The sequence below is a fragment of the Trachypithecus francoisi genome, unplaced genomic scaffold (genome assembly GCF_009764315.1).
Source record: "Trachypithecus francoisi isolate TF-2019V2 unplaced genomic scaffold, Tfra_2.0 Lachesis_group2, whole genome shotgun sequence".
NCBI lineage: Eukaryota > Metazoa > Chordata > Mammalia > Primates > Cercopithecidae > Trachypithecus > Trachypithecus francoisi.
Genome location: NW_022681465.1, coordinates 66,187,568 through 66,207,667, shown reverse-complemented (window position 1 = coordinate 66,207,667; position 20,100 = coordinate 66,187,568). Strand labels below are relative to the sequence as shown.

The 20,100-nt window shown below is 46.0% G+C and overlaps 1 protein-coding gene across 5 annotated transcripts in view; it reads right to left on the bottom strand.

The window, feature by feature from the left end:
• The window catches only part of PDZD2 (PDZ domain containing 2), a 493,831-nt gene that overhangs the window by 88,419 nt on the left and 385,312 nt on the right, over window positions 1–20,100 (bottom strand). For all 5 annotated transcript variants that reach the window (XM_033179276.1, XM_033179277.1, XM_033179279.1 and 2 more), the window contains one exon: window positions 12,188–12,340. In XM_033179276.1, coding sequence (XP_033035167.1) covers window positions 12,188–12,340 — 153 coding nt within the window. The remainder of the gene's footprint in view (window positions 1–12,187; window positions 12,341–20,100) is intronic.

Genomic DNA, 20,100 nt, shown 5'->3' with positions numbered 1-20,100 from the left:
CACCTCTCCATCCTCATGACCATCACGCCTGCAGCACAGGCTCTGGTTACCTCGCAGTGGGGTTAGGTAGAGCAAAGGCCTCCAAATCCATCTCTCCACCTCCATCCTGCCTTTCTTCAATCCCACTCCTCCTCTGCCCCGTGGCTTGAGTCATCTCAAAAACTCTGACCCTGTCACTCAACTGAAAAGCCATCTGTGAGTCACTTTCCTTGTAAAAGAAGTCAAAATTCCACAGTCTGAAACTAGAAGCATGGGCTTAATAGACTTTGTGGCTCTCTGGATGGACTTTGAAATTTCCTATTTGAGGAAATATTTTTTCTGTACATTATTTTTCTGTTCCAGAATGTCATCAGTTTCTGCAGGCATTCCTGTGGAAGTCCTATGGAATAGTCAAACGCCACCCATCCATTGACCCGCTGCTGATCCCCGGAAAGAATCAGATCTCTTCTCAAGGTCAGTACTGCACATGACTCCCTGAGGATTCATTATGCTGAAAAGGGGAATATGAAAAGTACAGAAATGGCCAGGTGTGGGGGCTCATGCCTATAATCCCAGCACTTTGGGAGGCCGAGGCAGGAGGATTGCCTGAGCTCAGGAGTTCGAGATCAGGCTGGGCAACACAGTGAAACCCCGTCTCTACTAAAATACAAAAAAAAAAAAAAAAATTAGCTGGACGCGGTGGCGTGTGCCTGTAGTCCCAGCTACTCGGGAGACTGAGGCAGGAGAATTGCTTGCACCTGGGAGGTGGAGGTTGCAGTGAGCCCAGATCGCACCACTGCACTCCAGCCTGCTCAGGAGTGAGACTCTGTCCTCCCCCCTCAAAAAAAAGAGAAGAAAAAAGAAAAAAGTACAGAAATAATCATAATTCATTATGGAATATAAAAAATGGCATGAGAGAAGAAACAAAACTGGGTCTGCCACCTCTGTGTCCCCGAAGCATCCAGCACAGTGCTCGGAGTGTGGACGGAGATGTCAGGCTGGCCGTCATCCAGCATTGATTCGTACAATGGCTTGGTTGTGGACACCTGCAGGGTCATGTTATGAACTACTGCGGTTGTATCTGGTATCAGCAGGAACAGTGCTAGGAAGAATTCCAGATGTCTGCCCCGAGAGCTAAAGAGGAGGGGTAGGTGGGTGACACGAAGGCCACCTTTTTGCTACTCATAGCTCAAAAGATAATTCCACAGATATTTACTGAGTAGATATATTTGTTTCAAGGGGAAATAAATTTGAATATCCAAACAAAAGCTTTACCAACAAATTTTGGAAAACACCTGCCCATTTACAAACCAGGAGCTGGCGTTCTAAGTGCTAAAATGTGAGAAACAGGTAAAACTGGCAATCAGAGAAAGGGGAGATGACTGAAGGCTTGGAGGAGTTAGAAAGTCTCTGTGAGGAGACCAGATGCGGTACCTCATGCCTATAATCCCAGCACTTTGGGAGGTCGAGGCAGGTGAATCACTTGAGGTCAGGAGTTCAAGACCAGCCTGGCCAACATGGTGAAAGCCCATCTCTACCAAAAAATATAAAAATTACCCAGGCATGGTGGCAGGCGCCTGTAATCCCAGCTACTCGGGAGGCTGAGGCACGAGAAGTGCTTGAACTCAGGAGGCTGAGACATGAGAATCGCTTGAACCCAGGAGGCAGAGGTTGCAGTGAGCCGAGATCATGCCACAGCACTCCAACCTGGGTGACAGAGCGAGACTCTGTCTCAACAACAACAACAACAAACAAACAAAAAACAAAAAACATCGAGGCAAGCAAACAGTAACAGTAGGGGGTGGGGTGAGGAGTTTGTCCTAAATCGCTCCATCTCTTTGTGAAATTTCTGCCCTGGATTTCACAGGGGAACTTCTGACCTCTTCTATTTTGCTTTGTTTTTATTTCTCAGGCTTTGTGCTACCATGTTGCATAAGATGTGGCTAAAAAGAGGAAAATGTAATAATAATAATAATTCCAAATCTTCCAGTGCACATGAAGTCTTTAAGTAAGGTGGGTCCCCCCCGCTACCCCATCAAAGATCATTTTGTTGGCCAGGTGCAGTGGCTCACTCCTGTAATCCCAGTACTTTGGGAGGCCGAGGTGGGCAGATCACTTGAGGTTAGGAGTTCGAGACCAGCCTGGCCAACATGGTGAAACACCGTTTCTACTAAAAATACAGAAAACTAGCCAGGCGTGCTGGCGTGCACCTATAGTTCTAGTTACTTGGGAGGCTGAGGCAAGAGAATCACTTGAACCTGGGAGGCAGAGGTTGTAGTGAGCCAAGATCATGCCACCGTCACCGTACTCCATCCAGCCTGGATGACAGTGAAGACTCTGTCTCCAAAAAAAAAAAAAAAAAAAAAGATCATTTTGTCATTTGCCTATAATCCAGCACAATAACTGAAATTGAAACTAAGAGAGGATCTCCATTTCCTCTTAAGAGCAAGATTCTGACAATGCAGCAACATTACCTACATTACAGTCTCAGAAGATACATCTCAAGGATTTTTGTTACCTTAAAGGCTCAGCGAAGCTCATAAACAGAGTTATCCTGAGATATATGGTGCAAAAATGAGCCACATTACCCTGTTCTCACCTCCTGTAGTTATTGCTATCGTTTTGTCTATGGCAGAAGAAATGTTTATTTCAGTTTCATTTCTGAACAGCCATCTTCCTTTGAGTCTTAATATATTATATTTTGGCTGGGCACGGTGACTCACGCCTGTAATCCCAGCACTTTGGGAGGCCGACGCAGGCGGAGCATGAGGTCAGGAGTTTGAGACCAGCTTGGCCAACATGGTGAAACCTCGTCTTCACTAAAAATACAAAAATTGGCCAGGCATGGAGGCAGAGGTTGCAGTGAGCTGACATTGTGCCACTGTACTCCAGCCTGGATGACAGACAATGACTCTGTCTCAAAAAAAAAAAAAAAAATATATATATATATATATAATGTGTGTATATTCTACTTTACATTTCAACGTGTGGACCACAGACATAAGCCCCTTAAAGATATATAAACCAAAATTAACTAAATAGCAGTGTTACAAATAAGAGGAAAATTTGGAATGGGGGTGAGAAGGCATCTTGGAACACTGTAATGAAATGCGCAAAGACAGGAAGCAACTTACCTCCCGTTAGAAAGTCATTACATGACTTCTACCTATTATGTTCATGAAAATTAACTTGAGGGCAAAGAAACTTTATTATATGCTCCAATGATTCATATTTTATTTTCACTGAAATCTGAAAAGAATTTTTCAAATTCAAAGAACGATAATAAAATTGACTGCATACTAAGTAAATTTTTTTAACTGTATTTCCTAATGCTCTGTGCTATGATGTCACTCTTTCTAAGCTGGGAAGCCATCAAGCACTCCTAACATGGATTCATAAATTCTAAACCTATACTACTATACTAATGTCTGCATGTACCATAAAACAAAACAATCTAAAACATGATAAGACCTACATATGTTCTAATATTTTCCTCCCACACCCCGAGAAATCATCTGGTTTCTCCTCTGGGTGTGCCTGTTCTATTATGGAGACCACTGCTCTTTGAGGATCTATGTAAAATACAATATTTGCTTTCCTGGCTGGGCAACGTGGCTCACGCCTGTAATCCCAGTACTTTAGGAGGCCGAAACGGGAGGATTGCTTGAGCCCAGGAGGTTGAGACCAACCTAGAAAACACAGGGAGACCCCATCTCTACAAAATATACAAAGACGAAATTAGCCAGGCATGGTGGCATGCAACTATAATCCTAGCTACTCAGGAGGCTGAGGTGGGAGGATCTCTTGAGCCCAGGAGGTCAAGGCTGCAGTGAGCCATAATTGTGCCACTGCACTCCAGCCTGGGCAACAGAGTGAGACCCTGTTGCCAAAAAAAAAAAAAAAAAAAAAAAAAGACTTTTCTATGCAAATGACATGAGCTGTTACCTCCTTGAGAACTGCAAACTGCTTAGATAAAAATGCAGCAAGGCCAGGTAGCCAGTTGGAACAGGCCCCTGAAAGTTTGCCACGGGAGTAAGCCTAATTCAAACGTCAGCAGTTTTCCAGGCAATTCATCTTGGCCAAATAATTACTCTTATCTCCTTTCTTCCTCCACCCACTTAAATAATCACTTCATCTTCTTAAATATAAAACCAAACCAAACAAAACCACTCCCAAATGTAAATCTTATTTTCTTAGACCAGCAATCATTGCCGTCTTGTCTTTCCTATCTTGCTCTGGCAATCCGACATAAGGCATTGAGTTTCAAGCAACCTTTTCTATGTCCTGTGCCAGCTGAAGTGTTGCTTAAAGAACATCTAAGTGAACTGAGACCTACTTGGGGAAGTCCCAGGCTAAGGCGGGGGAGAGAGAGAAGTTCACAGTTTGGAGCAGTGGGGAGAAAATGCACAACTCGGGGAGCTGTGGATCGCCATGTGTGGCCGCCTGCTGCGGGTGCCGAGAATGAGGCAGTTTCTGCATCAGCAGCTCCGGTCTATATAATAGGAACCGGTGTCTGGGAAGGCAACGAGAACAATGATGTGCAAGCCAGTCTGTGCTCATGAGGATCCGGGGCAGGCTGGGGGATCTGTGCTGCTAAGTTTCCCACGAGCACCACAAACACCTTGGCCTCACTGCCTCTGTCCCTGAACTGTGGAAAATAGGGAGACAGTTGGGGGCCTAAAACCTCCCCTTGTCTCAACGCCCTGCACACAGAGGTCCCTGGGCATCGCCCAGCTCCTAGCCAGAAGACTCTTAGAAGCCTTGCCACTTTCACTTTTTATAATCTCGCTGAGCATCAGAATCACCAGAAACACAGGCTCCTGGGCCCTACTCCACTCAGACGTGCCAAGGAGGCCTCTCCAGAGCTCACCAGCCGGATGCCAGAGTGTGGAAGCTCCCTGCGCCATTCATGCTTTTGCATAAACAGTGATCCTTCTGCATTTCAGTGATGTCTGTGAACTCTTTGCACTGCATTCATCTCTTTTTCCTGGTTCTTTTTTTTCCCCTCACAGCTGCCTTGAGCTATAATGTGACTTTTCCAGGGGAACAAGTTTGCTATCAGTGGAGCCCTGCGGTCTTCCTTCTCATTGTAGATCTCCAGCTTGTAAAATGCGAGGTTGGGACCAGTTACTCCCCAAGGTTCCCTGCAGTTCTGACACTTTATGGTTGTTTACCACAACCCACATCTCTGACACTCACAGTTCTGGGCTCTTTGCCCTGGTGCCTTTTTGGTCTTTTCATTTATATCCCACTTATTTCTTCACCAACTCCCCCTGGGATGTTTAATCCTTTGTTTTTGCTGCTGATTCATTAAAAACCAAGTCCTAAATTCCCTCTAGCTGCTTGCAAGTTTCTAACCTTAACCAAACAAAAAGGAAGAAATCTACTTATCTGTTAATGAGATGCTACTACAAATATCCTATTTTAAGGGAGGGGACACTGTGTTCTCCCAATGTTACACTTCAAAAAATGATGTCTAAATCACTGATACTCTTATCCCAGACAGAAATTCCCAGAAGGGAGGAGCAGAGAGACTTTCTCTCACCTGGGGACAGAAACAAATGTCTACTATGTGCCAAGGCCATTTTAAACTATTTATTATTTATTTATTTATTTATTTTGAGACAAGAGTCTGGCTCTGTCACCCAGACTGGAGTGCAGTGGCACCATCTCAGCTCACTGCCAACTCCGCCTCTGGGGTTCAAGCGATTATTGTGCCTCAGTCTCCCTAGCAGATGGGATTACAGGTGTGAGTCGTCACCACATCACGCTTTTTTTTTTTTTTTTTTTTTGTATTTTTAGTAGAGATGGGATTTTGGCCATATTGGCCAGGCTGGTCTCAAACTTCTGACCTCAAGTGATCCATCTGCCTAGGCCTCCCAAAGTGCTGGGGTTACAGGTATGAGCCACTGTGCCCAGCCCAGGCCATTTTAAATTCATGGTATGCTGGGAAAGACAGTGGAAGGCGACCAAACCTTACGATGAGAGGTATGCAGGGGGCATTAAGGGATGGTGAGAGGGCACACAACCATCTGCCCATCTGCACATCTGTCCATCCATCTATCTCATACACACACAGTGACAGTGAGGACCTGGGAGACGCAAGTGAGCAAACCTGACAGGGACCCTGCCCCCACGGAGCCTCCACTCATGGAGGATGACATTAACAGGCTCAGAGAGACTGTTAGGCTCAGCCCACGCTGCCCACAGAAGCAGCCTAAGTGGTGACCCTCTAACCTTAAGGCCTCAGGGGAAGAACATGCGCTCCCTTCAGATGCAGAGAGCTCCGTGCTGGTGTCTCTCAGCATGAACAGTTCTAGTCTCAAGATCTGCCTTGCAGTCAGACTCTGTGTCTTTCTGTTTTAATGCTAATCACAGGTTTACATCCTTGGTGTTCGTTGTTCTTTGTATTAGACTCTAAGTTCAATTTGCCAGAAAAAACCAGGTCAACCCCGAAACAAGAGAGAGTTTCCCATCTAGGACACTATGAATCAACCAAAAATGATACATTCAGATGCTGTAACAAAAGTCCTTACTGCCTGGACACATTTGGAAACATTTAGAGCAGACACTTGATCAATTATTCAGTCCAAATAAAACACAAGAGGTCCTCTCCTTTCTTTCCACAGGCCTCATATCTACACTCGAGGGCACTGGCTTTCAGGTTCCCATACCCCTGGCAGTTTCACCAACAAAGAATCAAACACCCCTATCAGACTCACAGAATCGGAAGGTCCTGCTTTGCTCTTCTTTCCTTGTAAGAAACAGGTCCTTTATTCCTTCTAAAACCTGAATCACCCAAAAGTTCTCCCAAGATTTTTCCAAACTTGTGATTCCAAAATGTTAGAACTGATTCGCTTGATGGAAAAGGAAGCCGGATACGGGTCTCCTGATTGATGTGCTAAACAATGAGCTGAGCTTTACAATTGCAAATTTGGCAAAGACAACCATTACTTCCATTTTTCTTCTTTGTTAAAAATATAAAAAGGGAGACAGGCTCCAATCACTTAATAAGTATCACCCATTTCACATCCTATTATACTGAAACTCGTCCTCTTCATTAAAGAGAACTTAAAAAAAAAAAAAAACTTTAAAAAAAGTTTCTCTCTCAGAAGGCTAGAACATAAGATTTTTCTTATGAAAAATCTCTTTTCTTTTCCAAAGAAATTACACTTGAGAAAGAACACATACTTTTTTTGAATAGCCAATAATCACAATGCATGTGCCACTCATTTTATTGGAGACCTTAAACATTTAAGTGACATGCCAGATTCTCATTTAAAATATTGTCACTGCGCATGGACAGGTGAGGTGGCTCACTTCTGTAATCCCAGCTATTTGGGAGGCCGAGGTGGGAGGATCGCTTGAGGCCAGGAGTTTGAAACCAGGCTGGGCAACATAGCAACGTCCCATCCCTACAAAAAACGTACTTAAAAAATTAGCAGGACGTGGTGGCGTGCACCTGTACTCCCAGCTATTCAGGAGACTGAGGTGGGAGGATTGCTTGAGCCCGGGAGTTTGAGGTTACAGTGAGCTATGATCACACCACTGCACTTCAGCCTGTGTACCGCCAGAGCAAGATCCTTTCTCTAGAAAAAAAAAGAAATTGTCGGGTCAGGTGCAGTGGCTACCGACTGCAATCCCAGCACTTTGGGAGGCTGAGGTGGGCAGATCACCTGAGGTCAGGAGTTCGAGACCAGCCTGGCCAACATGGTGAAACCCCATCTCTATTAAAAATATAAAAATTAGCCGGGCATGGTGGTGGGTGCCTGTAGTCCAGCTACTTGGGAGGCTGAGGCAGAAGAATTGCTTGAACCCAGGAGGCGAAGGTTGCAGTGAGCCGAGATTGCACCACTGCACTCCCGCCTGGGCGACAGAGTAAGACTCCATCTTAAAAAAAAAAGAAAAAGAAAAAGAAAAGAAAGAGATCGAGACCACACTGGCCAACATGGTGAAACCCCATCTCTACTAAAAATACAAAAATTAGCTGGGCATGGTGGCGCATGCCTATAGTCCCAGCTACTCAGGAGACTGAGGCAGAAAAATCACTTAAACCCGGGAGGTGGAGGTTGCAGTAAGCCAAGATTGTGCCACTGCACTCCAGCCTGGCGACAGAGTGAGACTCCATCTCAAAAAAAAAAAGAAAGAAAAAAAAAAATAAATTGTCATTGCAGAGCAGAAAATGGAGAGACTCAGGAAGGAACGGCCAATCAGGTAGAACAGGGCCACGGGTGGCGTGGGGGAAGGGCTAGACTTTGATATTTCTGAGACCAAACTGGCAGTCTTTAATCTTGGATGTGGTGGTGGTGACAGTGGGGGTGAGTGGCAGATAGTGAGCCCTGTCACTGAAGCCAGACCCCACTGAGATGACTGACAATTACGCAAATGATTGTTGGGTTTCGCCATCCTGTTCCCATTCTCTCTTTCACTGGCTTCTACTTCTCAAACTTGATATTCACCATATGGTTTTATTCTAAGCATGGATGGAGCTTTCTGAGAGGAAAATCTCATTGCTCTTTATTGCAGCCATTAAAAATAAATCGTAAGGGGACGCATGGCAGATCCTCAGCATTTGTATTACATTTGCTCAGCTTAAGTGCTCTGAGCACATCACGACATACAGGTGCAAAAACAGTCCATGTCTGGCTAGAATTTGGCAGCAGGTTTAATCATCATCATCTGTGAAATAAAAGGCTTTCTGTAACTCAGTTGATTAACACAGAACCACATTTCTTTAAGTGGTCCTTTCATTTTTAAAAATGCTGAAACGAAGAATCATGGATTGTGAACATATAACTAAAAAAGAAAGAACATTTTTTCAGTAGTTCAGCACTTTTAAAAGGCACAGCAGGGCTAACCCTGGTAGACTGTGAAGCCTGGAAAATGTCCTCTCCCAGCTGCCCACACTTCCTGCCCCATGCAGGGCTCTGTCTCAGGCCTGGTTCCCCTGGGCTGAAGCGAGAGCTCAAGAGATGGCTGAGAAATGATGGGTGTTCGGGCTTCGGTGATGGCCAGGCATGACGGCTGTTCCACCTCCTCTGTGAGTGCTTTGTGACGGGGTGAGGGGAGCGGAAGGGGAGGGAGGTGGAGGTGGTGTCCTGTCTGGTGCACAAGGAAGAGAGAATTGTCAAAGTAAGATCAGTGCTGGCTTCTCCACCGAAGATAATGGGCTTAGGATCAGTGTATTAAGAGCTTCTGGTGACATGACAGAGAAACCCAGAAATAGAGCCAGGACAACAGGTACACTGGCAGCGAAACACTGCCGAAAGGCTTAGCTTCCCCTTAAAGGCAACACAGAGCTTCCCAAATCCAGTGTGTTATGACAAAATGCATTGAATTCCCTTGAAAAAACTACAGTAATAAACTCATAAAACAATGTGTGATTAATTGGTAAACTTTTCTAAAGATCATGTTTTTGTTGATGGTGGGAACTGGCCTATGCTACAAGTGTAAATTACTATAATCTCTCCAGAAAAAAACCTTTGACTAAACAATTTTACTGCTATAAGCCATGTAAGGAAATGTGGAAAAAAAACAAAAGAAAACAAAAACACAGAGAGATATAGAAGCAAAGATGTTCTTTTTTTTTTTTTTTTTTTTTTTTTGAGACGGAGTCTCGCTCTGTCACCCGGGCTGGAGTGCAGTGGCCGGATGTCAGCTCACTGCAAGCTCTGCCTCCCGGGTTTATGCCATTCTCCTGCCTCAGCCTCCCGAGTAGCTGGGACTACAGGTGCCCGTCACCTCGCCCGGCTAGTTTTTTGTATTTTTTAGTAGAGACGGGGGTTTCACCGTGTTAGCCAGGATGGTCTCGATCTCCTGACCTCGTGATCCGCCCGTCTCGGCCTCCCAAAGTGCTGGGATTACAGGCTTGAGCCACCGCGCCCGGCCAAAGCAAAGATGTTCTATACGAAATTACATTTTGAAAAAATTTGAATATAAAATGTGAAGTACATTGGTGAAACAGATTATGGCACTTTTATGTTAAGGAGTATTAGCCATTATAAATCATATTTCAGAAGACCCTTTAATAACATAGGGATATGTTCATGATTATGTCATTAAGACCATAGCAAGTTTCATAAGTATGTTAATATAAGGTCAATTAAAAATACAAATGTGTGGCCAGGTGCGGTGGCTCAAGCCTGTAATCCCAGCACTTTGAGAGGCCGAGACAGGCGGATCACGAGGTCAGGAGATCGAGACCATCCTGGCTAACATGGTGAAACCCCGTCTCTACTAAAAAATACAAAAAACTAGCTGGGCGATGTGGCGGGCGCCTGTAGTCCCAGCTACTCGGGAGGCTGAGGCGGGAGAATTGCTAGAACCTGGGAGGTGGAGCTTTCAGTGAGCCGAGATCGCGCCACTGCACTCCAGCCTGGGTGACAGAGTAAGACTCCGTCTCTAAAAAATAAAATAAAATAAAATAAAAAAATGTGTGTGCTTGTAAACTCTCTACAAAGAGCTGTTATGCTCCGTCAATGGCTTGGAGGCCCAGCAGAGGGGGTGCAGATGTGCTGCAGGGCTGTCCTTGCCGCAGACCCGGGACTTACTTAGCTTTCCACTGAAAGCTGGCTGAGATGTCTCCAGGCACAACTGCTGAGCAATGAGATCCTGCCCAGCAGGGACGAGCCCTCCAGACGCTGGGAACAGGAGGGGACGAGAGCAGTGAGGAACCCCCTGGGCTAGAGAACTGCTAGTGAAGGATATACAGTAAGAAAAGGTCGGAATGCTGGAGCCGTGCTGGAGCTGAAGTCTGCTGTTGCATCACCACATTATTTCCCTTCTTGTACCATGGAAAACAAGGAGCAGAGGGTAACTGCCGTGCCAGCACAGAGCACAGGGAGCCCCTACACTGCCATCCTTCAGAAAACGGTTATAATAAATCTAAAAGCTTGTTTATGATGTGAATGGTACACCCTTACAAGTGATACCTTTGTGCAGTCCACAACCTACACAACCATGCTTGGTAGCCCTAGGTTTCCAGGAACAAAAAAGAAGACAAAGAGCAACTTTTCCCCGTTTAAATGTAGCTTATTGTGGTAAATAAGATGCGTTTTTCATCTTCTAAGGCCCTACTGTAAGCAAAGCTGATTTTCTAGTGCTTACCTATGCTACCTAGGTTCAGGAGAGTGGGAAGGAGGAAGGGGCTCCAAGGGGCAGAGAGAGGCGCCTACCCCACAGCTGTTTAGATGGGGAACAAGGGCTAATAAGAGTTCACATGAAAAATGACACATCTTTCAGATTTGGGACACAAAGAAGATACCACAGAGTCTTATATTATTATTTTTTGAGACAGGGTCTTGTTCTGTAGCCCAGATTGGAGAGCAGTGGCATGATCACAGCTCACTGCAGGCTTGACCTCTCAGGCTCAAGTGATCCTCTTGCCTCAGCCTCCTGAGTAGCTGGGACTATAGGCACGCCCACCACACCTGGCTAATTTTTTTTTTTTTTTGGATTTTTTGTGAAGATGGGATCGTCATGTTGGCCAGGCTGGTCTCAGACTCCTGAGCTCAAGCAATCCACCCACCTTGGCCTCCCAAGGTTTTGGGATTACAGGCATGAGCCACAGCACCTGGCCTTTTTGGGTTATTTTAACATTCCACTTTGAACCAGATACCTCTCCATCCAAGTTTAAATTCACTAATAGTAGTTGTCAAACACACTAGCAAGGTATAACAGCAAAATCACTGTATATAGTATAAAGCATTCTGGAAATTAATATATGCACTGAACTCAATATCCAGTTGCTTTCTCTGCAACCTCTGCCTCCTGGGCTCAGATGATTCTCTTACCTCAGCCTCCTGAGTAGCTGGAATTATAGGCATGCACCACCATGCCCCTCTAATTTTTGTATTTTTAGTAAAGACTAGGTTTCATCATGTTGGCCAGGCTGATCTTGAACTCTTGACCTCAGGTGATCCACCTGCCTCAGCCTCCCAAAGTGCTGGCATTACAGGTGTGAGCCACTGTGCCCAGCCCCCTGGGTTGCTTATCTTGTTTACTATTTCATGTTTTTCCTTAAAGGAAAAATACCGCCCTTACAGATTTTTCTCAGAGATTCTGAGAAAAACACAGAAAGAATGCACTGGGGTCTTTTCCCATCATGGTCTCTATCATACTATCTCAAGCATTTATCCTCTAGTCCTGGCGCCCAGGACTTAAGAAAAACATAATTCCAACAGAAAGCCAGGAGCACAGAGCCACTTACTGCTCTCTGGACAGAAGAGCCGGTTCCTTCGTCCTCTTCCCCGTCTGCCTCCTGGTCTTCGTTATCAGTCCAGGAGGACACGTCTTCTACCGAGCTGGTCAGATCCGGCAAGCTCTTAGATGTTAACCTGAGGAGGTCCTCCGCAGAGTTTTCCTATGGGGACACAATTAAAGGCCCATCCATGAATTACTCCCCAGAACCAAGCAGTTCTTGAAGGCAACCTGGCAGAGTCAAGCTACGTGCTCCCAACACAAAGACTACATGGAGTAAATGTTCTGTGTCTGCAGGGTTACCTCAAAGGTCAGGGGTGTGGACCCAATTTAAACCCAAACCCATTTTTTCCCCCAGAGAATATGTGATTCTTAGCTGTTTTTCTTTTTCTTTTTTTTTTTTGAGACAGTCGTGCTCTGTTGCCCAGGCTGGAGTGCAATGGCGCGATCTCGGCTCACTGCAACTTCCGCCTCCCAGATTCAAGTGATTCTCCCACATCGGCCTCCCAAGTAGGTGGGAATACAGGCATGAGCTACCACACTTGGCATTGTATTTTTAGTAGTGACGGGGTTTCACCATGTTGGCCAGGCTGGTCTCAAACTCCTGACCTCAAGTGATCTACACCTGCCTCAGCCTCCCAAAGTGATGGGATTACAGGTGTGAGCCACCACACCCAGCCTTTAGCTCAGTGTTTCTATGGGCAATCCAAGCTCCCTGAATTTAAGATTCCTTTATAAAACAATTATTTTTTTTTAAATTGACAAGATCTCGTTCTGTCACCCAGGCTGAGTTCAGTGGTGCAATCACTGCAACCTCAAACCTCTGGGCTCAAGTGGTCCTCCTGTCTCAGCCTCCTGAGTAGCTGAACTAGAGGTATGCACCACCATGCCTGGCTAATTTAAAAAAATTTTTTGTAGAGACAAGGTCTCACTGTGTCACACAGGCTGGTCTCGAACTCCTGGGCTCAAGCCATTCTCCTGCCTTGGCTTACCAAAGTGCTGGGATTACAGGAGTGAGTCACCACACCTGGCCCAACATCCTCTGCTGGCATCCCCTGGGCTGCTTTCAGGATGCTGTCTAAAGAAGAGGTCAGCATCTTTCTTTTATTGATTTTTTTTTTTTTTTTTTTTGAGACAGAGTCTCGCTCTGTTGCCAAGGCTGGAGTGCAGTGGCACAGTCTCGGCTTACCACAACCTCCACCTCCCGGGTTCAAGCTATTCTCCTGCTTCAGCCTCCAAAGTAGCTCAGATTACAGGCGCACGCCACCATGCCTGGCTCATTTTTGTATTTTTAGTAGAGACGGGGGTTTCACTCTGTTGGCCAGGCTGGTCTCGAACTCCTGACCTCGTGATCTGTCCGCCTTGGCTTCCCGAAGTGCTGGGATTACAGGTGTGAGCCACCGAACCCGGCTAGATCAGCATCTTATAAAGCTGCTTCTGTCCAGCTCTCCAAACTCATCCCGCCTACCCCCCCCATCAACCCACTCTGATGCCACACTGCCTTCCAAACCCTTTGTACTCCTCCTTGCCCACTGCCTTTTCCGCCAGCAGCTCCCTCTGCTGGGACCACCCTTCCTTTCACGACTGAGGCCCACGCGGGCAAGGCTTGAACACCTCTCCTTCTGAAAGCCCACCTGGGTCATCTCAGGAGCCACTCCATTTGCCCCTCCTTTCTTCTCTCAAGTCTTTGACTACTGCTTTCATCCCCTTGCAGTGTGTCTACTAGTCTATCTCCCCTGTGTGTCTGAGAATTGCTCCCACCTAACACCATTTCCATTCACTGCTGTGTCCCCAGGCCTAGCCCAGAGCTCACATATCCATGATCTTCTCCTCTCTGCTCCTGTGCTCATTTCCCCAGCATATGGTCATTAGAAAGAGATTCGACTGGCCGGGTACAGTGGCTCATGCCTATAATCCTAGCACTTTGGGAGGCCGAGGTGGGTGGATCACCTGAGGTCAGGAGTTCAAGACCAGCCTGGGCAACATGGTGAAACCCCGTCTCTACTAAAAATACAAAACTTAGCCAGGCGTGGTGGGCAGGCACCTGTAATCTCAGCTACTTGGGGGACTGAGGCACAAGAATCCCTTGAAGCCAGAAGGTGGAGGCTGCAGTGAGCTGAGACTGCACCACTGCACTCCAGCCTGGGCAACAAGAGCGAAACTCCATCTCAAAAAAAAAAAAAAAAGAAATAAAAAGAGATTAGATTGTTGAATCAAAATGTCAGATAAGGTTTTTTCAATGAAGGCAGTCCTTGAACAACTTTTAAAGGTCAACAAAAATACATGGAATCAGACTCCATTTATTTATTTATTAATAATAATTATTATTTTATACAGATGTAGTTGCACTATGTTGACCAGGCTGGTCTTGAACTCCTGGCCTCAAGCAGTCCTCCCGTCTCAGCCTCCCAAAGTGCTGAGATTACAGGCATTAGGGACCGCACAGCGCACTCCATTTGGATAAGACTCTGAAGAGGGCATCGCCAACATACAGCCCTTTGATCTTATGTACAAGTAAGGCTAGAGTAGGCTGTAAGATGCAGGTGAAATCAATGAAGGCCTCGCTGCAAATGGGGACCACAGAGGAGCCAGAGCCTTCCTGGGAAATGCTGCAGCACAGGAGGGCCAGGGACCAGGGAGGGGGCTGGGGCTGTAGAGCGAATCCATGGCTCTAGAAAGAGAGCAAAAAGAGCTACCTGTTCTCTCCTCAGTCCTTCACGTCAGCCATTTCCACAAGGAAGAAAACACACAGAAAGTCTTAATCATATTTAACCACATTGCTTGAGGGTTGACAGAAAAGAGGACAAAAAAAAAAATGAATGAAACCCATCTTAAACAATGGATATTACTAAATATTAGCAAGCTGGCACCTAGTGACAGTGATGTTTGTTGCTAGTTTCATGTTGGTTCTACCTTCAAAGTACCTGAAGATAATTCATTTTGGATCAGTAATTGTGAATACTATATTGTTAGGCCTTATCTAAAGGAAGGGGAAAAAAAAGTGAGTTCAGTCCTCTTCTGTGATGTCAATTCTGCTTCTGCTAGATTAACCGAAAAGAGTTTTTGTTTTTTTTTTTAAATCCCAACTGACAAGTAAAGGCATAGCAGCTATAGGATAGACTACTCTGTGGCCATTAAAAATGGTGCTGAGGCTGGGTGTGGTGGCTCATACCTGTAATCCCAGCTCTTTGGGAGGCTGTGGCAGGTGGATCAGTTGAGGCCAAGAGTTCAAGACCAGCCTGGCACTAAAAATACAAAAATTAGTCAGATGCAGTGGTACGTGCCTATAGTCCCAGCTACTCAGGAGGCTGAGGCAGAAGAACAGCTTGCACCTAGGAGGTGGAGGTTGCAGTGAGCCAAGGTTGTACCACCGCACTCCAGCCTGGGTGACAGAACAAGACTCTGTCTCAGAAACAAACAAAACAAAAAAACGTGCTGGGCCCAGCAGTGGCTCATTCCTGTAATCCCAGTACCTTGGGAGGCCTAGGTAGGCAGATTGCTTGAGGGCGGAGTTCGAGATCAGCCTGAGCAACACAGAGACAGACAGCCTCTACAAAAAATTGTTTAAATCCGTCTCAAACAAACAGTAGCCATGTAGGGTGGCACATGTCTGCAGTCCCAGTTACTTGGAAGGCTAAGATGGAAGGATCACTTGAACCCCAGGGTTCCAGGCTGCAGTGAGCTATGACTGCACCACTCAATTCCATCCTGGGCAAAAAATGCAAGTCCCTGTCTCAAGAAAAAAAAAAAAAAAAAAATTGTACTTCCTAATGTGGATTCTTACTGTATGCTGTGAAAAAGCAAGGTTAAAGTAATATGTAATAACTATGATATTAATAATGTATATAATAAGCTAAAGGTAATAAAATGTGATAACCATAAGGCAAACATTTCTCCAGTTCTTGCTATAACCAGCTACACTGCTCAGGGCCCTTGATATCTCTTTTTTTTTTTTTTGAAACAGAGTCTCACTCTGTCACCCAGGCTGGAGTGCAGTGACATGATCTCAGCTCACTGCAACCTCTGCCTCTTGGGTTCAAGCGATTCTCCTGCCTCAGCCTCCCTAGTAGCTGGGACTACAGGTGCACACCACCATGCCTGGCTAATTTTTGTGTTTTTAGTACAGACAGGGTTTCACCATGTTGGCCAGGCTGGTCTCGAACTCCTAACCTCAAGAGATCCGCCCACCTTGGCCTCCCAAATTGGTAGGATTACAGGCATGAGCCACTGCGCCCGCCCCCTTGATATCTCATTTAATCCTGCTAACATCATCCTCATGAGGTAGTTACTGGTTCTCACTATACAGGGAAGAAAACGGAGAATTAGGTGAGGTAACAACTTGGACAGGACATGCAGCTTTTAAAGGGCTGTGCTGGATTTAAGTCCAGGCGGGACTGCCTCCAAGGTATATGATGTTTCCTTGTATTTGACTCCATTTTACAGAAAATGTGTATGTACATGTTACACACACATTCACATATTCCCAGCTGGAAGGACACTCCAGTTAATGGATAGTAAGTACTGTTGGTAGTATTACGAGAATTTCATCATCGTCTTCTTCTCTGTAATTTTTGGGGTTGTCTACATTTGATACAATACATATATATTACTTGTTAATAAAATCCAAGAGTGAAAAAAGCAAAAAAGCGAGCAAGAGATCTGTACTGTTATATGTTGCTTCCAGGAATATCAAAACTAACTTGTATATTCTGAGTTTATTCATTCAATAAAAACGTCCTAAGCTCCTACTACTATAAGCAAACAATCTATTTGTGTGAAACATGAGCCATCCTCTCCACAAGAAAGTAACTGCTGTATTTCCAAAACAATGCCTTAAAGCTTTGCAACAAGGTGACTATTATCCATAATAACAATAGTTTACATTTTAGTTATTCTTTATATTCAGCAAATCAAAAGCTTTCCCCTCCCTCTTCAAGTGTGAAGACAGCTAGGAAGCTTGTGGATTACTTGCTCTTGTTGGATAAAGGAGAGAAACATGTCAGAGGCACCTGAAGGCTGCCATCTTTTTTTTTTCCTATGTGGATGAGGAACTTGGATGGTGTAGATGAAGTTTAGGAGCAGCAGGCAGCTGCTGTAGCAGTTTATTGCCTAATTGTAAAATGGAGTGTATCGGAAGAAGAGAAACGCCTCACTCCTCTGAGGCCGGGTCAGTTTTAGGACCACAGCTTGGTGAAGATACCCAAGGGTCAATGGATTGACAACTTGGATAGACACCCATTCTTTGGCTCTGGACTGCTACTCAGCCCCATGAGGACGCAAGCAAGTGTCCCTAAAAGTCAAAGCCTCTAGCAGGAATGCATTATCTTTTTCTTATACCATTGGATCTAGTGTCCTTTATATTTTATTTGCATAAAAGCAGCTTGGTGCATGAGAAGCGGCACGAACTCTGAAGTCTGGTGGACTCAGGCTAAAACTCAATTCTGTGCTGTGTGACCTCAGGTCAAGGTAATTAACCACCGGGATTGGTTTGTTTTTGTTTTTTGAGACAGGGTCTTGCTCTGTCACCCAGGCTTGAGAGTAGTGGTGTGGCCATGGCTCACTGCAGTCTTGACCTCCTAAGCTCAAGCAATCTTCTTGCCTCAGCCTCCCACGTAGCATGGACTACAGGTGTGTGCTAACCATGCATGGCTAATTTTTAATTTTTATTTTTTGTAGAGAAGAGGTCTCACTATTTTGCCCAGGCTGGTTTTAAACTCCTAGGCTCAAGCAATCCTTCTCGGCCTCCCAAAGTGCTGGGATTACAGGCATGAGCCACCATGCCCAGTCCAACCACTCGGAACTTAACACCATTCACTGAATAAAAAGAACTAAAAGCACCTGGCACCCTGTGTACATGGTAGCGTGCTTTCTTCCCTTAAGTCACGTACATGGCACCTGGTACATGTAGCGTGCTTTTTTCCTTTAAGTCACGTACATGGCACCTGGTACATGTAGTGTGCTTTCTTCCTTTAAGTCATGTACATGGCACCTGGCACTACACGTAGCGTGCTTTCTTCCTTTCAGTCGGTGTGTCTCACAGGGAGCAGGCATCATTGAGGAACCAGTTTTTAAAGCCCCTTCATTATTTGCTTTACCCATGAGTGGCCCGCCACCTTTTTTTTAATCTTATGTTTTGTGTTTGTGGATAATGGCTTGACAAAGAAAAGCCATCCCCTTCTCCATTTTCCAAACTAGCAGGAGAGGCTGGATGTGGTTGCTCATGCCTGCAATTCCAGCACTTTGGGAGGCCAAAGCAGGTGGATCACCTGAGGTCAGGAGTTCCAGACCAGCCTGGCCAACATGGCGAAACCCTGTCTCTACTAAAAATACGAAAATTAGCCAGGCATGGTGGTGGGCACCTGTAATCCCAGCTACTTGGGAGGCTGAGGCAGGAGAATTGCTTGAACTCGGGAGGCAGAGGTTGCAGTGAGCCGAGATCATATCATTGCACTCCAGTCTGGGCAACAGGAGTGAGACCCCATCTCAAAAACAAAAACAAAACAAAAACGAAAACAAAAAAACTAACACGAGAAGGAAGTCAGCACAAGAAATGCAGGTTTAGTAGTACATGGTAGAATGCTCGTGCAGAAACCCATGCTCTTCAGCACACGATTTTGAGGAGGTGGGCTGCGCAAATGAAACACGCTTTCTCTGCAGACATATGCCTGTGTGTGTGTCTGTGGTGTGTGTGTGTGTGGTGTGTGTGTGTGTGTGTGTCTGTGGTGTGTGTGTGTGTGTCTGTGGTGTGTGTGTGTGTGTGTGTGTCTGTGTGTCTGTGGTGTGTGTGTGTGTGTGTGTGTGTCTGTGGTGTGTGTCTGTGGTGTGTGTGTGTGGTGTGTGTGTGTGTGTGTGGTGTGTGTGTGTGTGTGTGTGTGTGTGTGTGGTGTGTGTGTGTGTGGTGTGTGTGTGTGGTGGTGTGTGTGTCTGTGGTGTGTGTGTGTGTGTCTGTGGTGTGTGGTGTGTGTGTGTGTGTGTGTGTGTGTCTGTGTGTGTGTGTGGTGTGTGTGTGTGTGTGTGGTGTGTGTGGTGTGTGTGGTGTGTCTGTGGTGTGTGTGTGGTGTGTGTGTGTGTCTGTGGTGTGTTGTGTGTGTGTGGTGTCTGTGGTGTGTGTGGTTGTGTGTGTGTGTGTCTGTGGTGTGTGTGTGTGTGTGTGTCTGTGGTGTGTGGTGTGTGTGTGTGTCTGTGGTGTGTGTGTGTGTGTGTGTGTGTCTGTGGTGTGTGTGTGTGTGTGTGTGTCTGTGGTGGTGTGTGTGGTGTGTGTGTGTGTGTCTGTGGTGTGTGTGTGTGTGTGTGTGTGTCTGTGGTGTGTGTGTGTGTGTGTGTGTCTGTGGTGTGTGTGTGTGTGTGGTGTGTGTCTGTGGTGTTGTGTGTGTGTGTGTGTGTCTGTGGTGTGTGGTGTGTGTGTGTGTGTCTGTGGTTGTGTGTGGTGTGTGTGTGTGGTCTGTGGTGTGTGTGTGTGTGTGTGTCTGTGGTGTGTGTGTGTGTGTGTGTGTCTGTGGTGTGTGTGTGTGTGTGTGTGTGTGTGTCTGTGGTGGTGTGTTGTGTGTGGTGTGTGGTCTGTGGTGTGGTGTGTGTGTGTCTGTGGTGTGTGTGTGTGGTGTGTGGTGTCTGTGGTGTGTGTGTGTGTGTGTGTGTCTGTGGTGTGTGTGGTGTGTGTGTGTGTGTCTGTGGTGTGTGTGTGTGTGTGTGTGTCTGTGGTGTGTGTGTGTGTGTGTGTGTCTGTGGTGTGTGTGTGTGTGTGTGTGTGTGTGTGTGTCTGTGTGTGGTGTGTGTGTGTGTGTGTGTCTGTGGTGTGTGTGTGGTGTGTGTGGTGTGTGTGTGTGTGTGTGTGTGTCTGTGGTGTGTGTGTGTGTGTGTGTCTGGTGTGTGTGTGTGTGTGTGTGGTGTGTGTGTGTGTGGTGTGTGTCTGTGGTGTGTGTGTGT